Raw genomic sequence first — 6,628 nt, 5'->3', positions numbered from 1 at the left:
AGACCCTCTGTCCTACCTGAGACCCTCTGTCCTACCTGAGACCCTCTGTCCTACCTGAGACCCTCTGTCCTACCTGAGACCCTCTGTCCTACCTGAGACCCTCTGTCCTACCTGAGACCCTCTGTCCTACCTGAGACACTCTGTCCTACCTGAGACATCCTATCCTACCTGAGACCCTCTGTCCTACCTGAGCTACCTGAGACCCTCTCTCTTACCTGAGACCCTCTGTCCTACCTGAGACCCTCTGTCCTACCTGAGACCCTCTGTCCTACCTGAGACCCTCTGTCCTACCTGAGACCCTCTGTCCTACCTGCTGCCTCTGCCTCTGTATCCAGCTCCTACATCAACGGACATGAAGATAGATTAAGAAATTAGGTTTTTTTTTACTGCCACCTGAAGTCAGTCAGCTTTAAAAACTACAGAAAATATCATGAAACAACATAAATAAATATATGATAATACATATAAATACATATAAATACATGATCAATATTTGTTCTTTGCATCATTTCACTGTTTTTATGCAGAAAATACAGAAACTCTAAGAAACTGACACTTTTTCATGTGACGAATTTATTCTTGCAAAGACAATAAAAATGTCCTACTATAATATTTATAAGCTTTACTATATTCATTTAAATTCAAAAATACTTTATTGATCCCAGAGGGAAATTAGTTGTATTATACAGGTGTACTGAAGCAAGTAGACTAAATAACAGACATATTTGGTGATTTATGAATGTAAATTATAATCAATAAATATCAGAGTGAACTTGGACTCCGGGACCCGAGGTGCATTGACCACACCAAATAGTTTATTTAAAAGTTGTAGAGTAAACTTGCTGTTGTAAACTTTTAACCAGCTGAGCAAGCCAGCCAGTCAGCAGGCAGACCACGGGAAACCTCCCAGTTCTGTCTGTCCAGGTCTGCCCTCAGCTCATTCAGCTGTGTCTGGGTTCCACACTTCCCGGTTGCTGTCGGGCAGACTGAACCATTTTGCGCCTCCAAGAGGAGGTCCCCAGAATGTCCAATATGTTGTGTGGACAGTAAAATAAAGTTCATTCTCTCAATTTAGGTTATCAATATATTTGAAATAAATTACTACAACAGTTAATTGAAGGGCCCATTTCATTTGGCAAAAAATAAATAAATAAATCAGGACTTCCATGGGCCCCTCTCCCTTCTTGGGCCGGGGGTACTGAGTTCCACATCCCCCCGGACTTCCACACCCATGGTTATTAGGACTAGTTTTTCAGATCACTGCTCTTCATCGTCAGCTCAGGTGGCGCCCTGCAGCGCAATCTTTGAAAAGCCTGGTTGTTTAGAAATGTGTAAATACTGAGGCATTTTGGTGGTTTTCACCTCATGCCTCTCCATGTCTCTGGCAACGCTGATTGAACGCACCTGCATAGGAACTGGCTCATCACTGCTGGCTTTAAAAGGAAGACTGAAGGATCAACTCATTGCTGAAGCATCAAACCGCTTTGGGTACGATCTCAGCCTGTGACTAGTTTTTGTAAATCTGTTTTGCCTAATCTCCGTATTTTTGTGTATTTACCTGTCTTCAGAAATAAGGAAATCACCCTGGAACTGTTCTGGATCCCAGTCACGTCTGCCTGCCTGCTGAGCCTCTCACCTGTGCCATGCGCTGCCTCTTCGCCTCCCAATCACCTGTAAATACGACACTCACTTGTAAATATCACGTTTGGATTTTTGGACTCTGGACCTCCTCTTCTATTTTAAACCCAAAGCCCTCACCCGTAAGCATAAGCCATTATCTATTGAACATTACTTCCTGGATACCTTTTACTTACCTCTGCAAATCCTCTGCTTCCAGGTCCCATTTCCCACTTCCCCCCTCCTGTGTAAATAAACAAATCATTTATTATTATTCAAGTTTTGGTCTCCTGTGGTGTTCTTGGTATTTGCTCACGTTGACTCTTTTTAAATCCTGATATACAGTCCATATATCATATATTGGTCTRAATCCAAGCATTAAATCATATTATTTCATTAAGTTTATTGGCAGTTCAAAATATTTTTACTCATTTTGTTGTCTTTAACGTCCATGCAGATGTGAGATGCATCTCCCCTACAGCACAATTATTAACAAATGGCCAAATATACAAATCAGTCTGACATCTTTCACGGCGTTTAGTACAGCCAAGACCGACATTTCTTATTGAGGTGTTGGCAACAGTGGTCAGTTGCTCAAAATCTCTCTCCAAGCTCATATTAAAACTTGAGAGTGCTGTCGATTGTGGTGGGATGAAGAGCTTACTCAGTAATGATTCTTGATGAGGTCACAGAGGTTGATGGTAAGGATCAGGTGGATCCAGCAGGCACAGGCATCCACAGGTAATTTAAAGTCACAGAATGTTCCAGCAAGGAATGTCTGTGCCGTAGGTGCCAAGAGCCTGATCAGCACTGGATCAGGATCGGGTTTGGAAAGATAACTCCACCCCTGCCACTCAAAGGTGCAGAAGGAGATCAGCAGTCCAGCCATGTTCGTATTAATAAACACCATGTTTGGATGCAGAAGGGTAGTTAGGACTTAAAGCCCCACATCTCTGGTGCACAGACTCTGGTTCCAAAAACACAACATTGCAGCTTCTGTAAACCAGACCCACACCAAAACAAGTGGCTCAGTTTATAAGTCAGGTCTGAAATTAGGGTCACCCCCTCCATACATTTGTGCTGGTCCTCCTCAGTTCAGCCTCGGTCACACTCTGGGTTAGGGAGTCTGTCAAGCTGAAGAAGGAGTCCTATCTCGCCTTGTTGACTGGTAGGACTCCGGAGGCAGCTGAGGAGTATCGGCAGGCCAGGCTGGCTAGAGTCCTGGGCGTTAAGGCAAAAGCTCGGATGTGGGAGGAGTTCGGTGAGGKCTTGTACAAACACTTTCAATTGACTCCGAGGAGATTCTGGCAAACCATCCAGCAGCTGAGGCGGGGGAAACAGCATCTCACTAGCACCGTGTTCAGTGAAGGTGGGGTGCTGTTGGCCTCAACCAGAGATGTCATTGAGAGGTRGAAGGAATAATACTCGGACCTTCTCAATCCTACGGCACGTCTTCTATGGAGGAAGCAGAGTCTGAGGACTTAGGGGCTGGGCTGTCCATAACTGGAGATGAGGTCGCTGAGGTAGTTAAAAAGCTCCACTGTGGCAGGGCTCCAGGGGTGGATGAGATCTGCCCTGATTTCCTCAAGGCTCTAGATGTTGTGGGGCTGTCCTGGTTGACGCGCCTTTGCAACATCGCGTGGACATCGTGGGTAGTGCCACTTGATTGGCAGAGTGGGGTGGTGGTTTTTAAAAATGGGGACCAGTGGGTGTGCTCTAATTACGGGGGCATCACTCTCCTTAGCCTCCCCGGTAAGGCGTTTTCAGGGCTACTGGAGAAGAGAATCCGATCAATAATCGAACCTAAGATTCTGGAGGAACAATGCGTGTTCCGTCCTGGCCATGGAACACTGGACCAACTCTTTACCCTCATTAGGTTCCTTGAGGGGTCTTGGGAGATTGCTAAAAAGTCTACATGTGTTTTATGGACTTGGAGAAGGCATTCGACCACGTTCCTCGAGGTACACTGTGGGGGGTGCTACACAAGTATGGGATTGTGGGTCTGTTGTTAATTGTAATTCATTCTCAATACAAGCAGTGTGATTCAACCATGTTCCTCCAGGTACACTGTGGTGGGTGCTAYACGAGTATGGGATTGTGGGTCCGTTGTTACGGGTAATTCATTCTCTATAAAGCGGTGCGAGAGTTTGGTTCGCATTGCAAGTAGTAAGTCAGACCCCTTCAGAGTGGGAGTTGGACACTGCCAGGGTTGCCCGTTGTCACTGATTCTGTTCATTACCTACATGGACAGAATTTCTTGGTGCAGCCAGGGGGCAGAGGGATTCTGGTTTAGTGGCCTCAGGATTTCATCTCTGCTGTTTGCAGATGATGTGATTCTGTTGGCATCATCATGCCAGGATCTTTAACTCTCACCAGAGCGGTTTGCGGCTGAGTGTGAAGCGACTGGGATGAGGATCAGCACCTCCTAATCTGAGTCCATGGTCATCAGTCAGAAAAGAGTGGATTGCTCTCTCTGGGTTGGAGTGAAGTTCTGCCTGAAGTGGARGAGTTCAAGTATCTTGGGTCTTGTTCATGAGTGAGGGAAGAATTAAATGTGAGATTGATAAAGGGATCGGTGTGGCTTCTGCAGTTTTGCGGACTCTGTACCAGTCTGTTGTGGTGAAGAGGGAGCTGACCTGAAAGGCAAAACTCTCTGTTTACCGATTAGTCTATGTTCCTAAACTCACCTATGGTCATTGTGGTCGCAAAAGCAGAAACACGTTGGAATAAGACGAGAAGAGTCTGCGTATATGATAATCAAAATATGATTTAATTGTGAGCAACAAACAGACAGAACTGAATCAGGAAGTTCTGCACGCTTGCTACTGGATGCGTCAGCAGAACACAGCCAATAATATACATCATGTCAACACCATGTGACAGTTTACAACCAATCACAGATTGCCAAATGTACTGTTCAGCCAATCACAAGACTCCCACCAGTCCATTGTGAAGTCGTCCAGGAGCTATCAGAAAGATGAGAGGGATGGACAGTGTCAAGAGGAAACAGATATAAATAATTAGACCATGACAATCCCTCCTCTTGAGTAAACAATACTCAAAACCAAACCAAATGGAATAATTATGAAATATCCAAACAAATACAACACTCAACAAACAGACACAATGGAGAAATAAGGGAAAAATAGCGCAAGTTAAAGGACGACCAACAACATATACATACAACCAATATAAGATACAACAGTAAAAAAACCTTAAATGGCAAGTGAAATATCAGAAACTCATCAAGAGAAAAATATAGACTTAAAAGAGACCTATTATGCTATTATGCTTTTAAGTCTCTACATTTGACCTATCACACATGTGAACACACGTGCAACATGGAGACCATCCTGGAGTTGAACCGGCTACCTAGGCTAAAAGAGACCTATTATRCAAAATTCACTTTTTAAAGGTTTTCTTACTCAACTTTGGCAAATAGGCTTTAACAAGGCTTTAATAAGCTAAACAATAGAAGTACATGAGAAAACATGTTCATAACAAACGAAAATAAAACAATTAAATTCTTTGTGCCCAAGTCAGTCWCRATCCCTAGTCTCYCACTCTTTGGTCCAATACTTTACCCACTGTGCTATAGGAGGCTTGTTATAAMATAAGGTGCACATTACACAACAACACCGTGACGGCTTTTTATAAGGAGGAGCAGCTTCACCTGGGATTTACTAGGTAAGAGGCTGAACGCAGGTTCTGGTGGGTTGTCGTACGGCTTGTGACATCACAAAATATATAAAACTTGTCATTAATATACATTAAAATACATTTACTTACAGTAAATATGCCCTTGGGTGCATGTTTTTGGTCCTAGGACTGTTTTCTTACGAAGTACACACCCAAAGTTGAGTAAAAAAACTTTTAAAAAGTGAATTTTGCACAAGTCTCCTTTAAGTCTCTACATGTTGTATATAATTRCTGTATGTAATTTTGTCACATTAGTTCTACATCAATCAAGACTTACACATTTTACAATGAACATTCTGAAACATCACTCTGAATGATGTTATACCTGCACTGTCAAACGTGATGAATTTCCTGTTCTCTGGTCCATCAAAGATTCTACGAGTTCTTAGGCAGTTCATCAGGAGGGTCAGGAACTCACGCTTGGNCGGTTGATGGTGACACACAGTTTATCCAATGCAGCTCGGTAGTCATTGTTTGCTGCGTCTTCAAAGGTCGGATGTATGGTACGGTATTCACCGTCCAGGTCGCCTTTAACCTTGTCATAGTTGGTTCGGCCCATATGAAAGATCAGCAGCCTTTTCAGTTCAGGGAAAGTGGGTTGTACTTCTTTGCAGAAATTTCTCAAAGCCGCGCAGAACTTTTCACCACCTTCCACGACGTTCGGCAGCTGCTGCATGTAGGCCTTCTTATCCTCATTTGTCCAGGGGCGGAACACCAGTACTGGACCTGCATGTCCTGCGACCTCTATCATGGGGAGGGTCAGTTCGCTGGTCTTCTGAGTTAATGCTGCTAGCTGTGCTTCCAGAGCCTCTTTTTCCTCCTGTATCTCAGCCAGTTTCTGTGTAGTCTTCAGCGCCACRGCATCAGAGCTGTGGTACCCTGTCTTTGAGCGAGGGATGGAGGAGCAGGAGGCTTCTGTTGCGCCGTGCTTTTCTTGTCTTTTCCTGAGTTCCATCTTTGWAGCAGCCTCTCTTTTCACCTTTCTCGGCTGTGGCTGTGGTAGTGCTTGCTTCGCTGGGTCGGTGCTCATGGGAGATGATGTTTGAGGCCCGATATCAGCAGCTGTGTCGTCGTCAGATYCCGTRTCYRGCATCTCTTCMTCCTCGTCATCAGATTCAGGGYAGGCTGCTGTCGGCGGGGGGGGTCGGCGTCYAGGGGCCAGAGTGTCATCATATTGTTCCCTCAGCCCATGCAGAGAGGGGTAAATGGAAGGAAAAACACGTTTAGTATTCTTATCAACAGCTTTTAAATCATTTTTTTCATCCTTATCAGTAGGCTTCTTTTCCTTTTTATTCGTATAAGGAGGAGGGCT

General features: G+C 44.5%; 1 protein-coding gene across 1 annotated transcript; it reads right to left on the bottom strand.

The window, feature by feature from the left end:
• Window positions 1–5,741: 5,741 nt before the first annotated feature.
• LOC106526850 (uncharacterized) lies at window positions 5,742–6,388 on the bottom strand (the record flags this gene model as incomplete). Its single annotated transcript, XM_014021551.1, is given in 1 exon segment — window positions 5,742–6,388. A coding segment is annotated over 1 exon segment (647 nt), but the record flags the coding sequence as incomplete, so codon positions are not given.
• Between the last annotated feature and the right edge of the window lie 240 nt (window positions 6,389–6,628).

This window comes from Austrofundulus limnaeus, unplaced genomic scaffold (assembly GCF_001266775.1).
Source record: "Austrofundulus limnaeus strain Quisiro unplaced genomic scaffold, Austrofundulus_limnaeus-1.0 Scaffold297, whole genome shotgun sequence".
Classification (NCBI taxonomy): domain Eukaryota; kingdom Metazoa; phylum Chordata; class Actinopteri; order Cyprinodontiformes; family Rivulidae; genus Austrofundulus; species Austrofundulus limnaeus.
The sequence above is the reverse complement of the archived record's forward strand: the minus strand, read 5'-3'. Positions and strand labels throughout refer to the sequence as shown.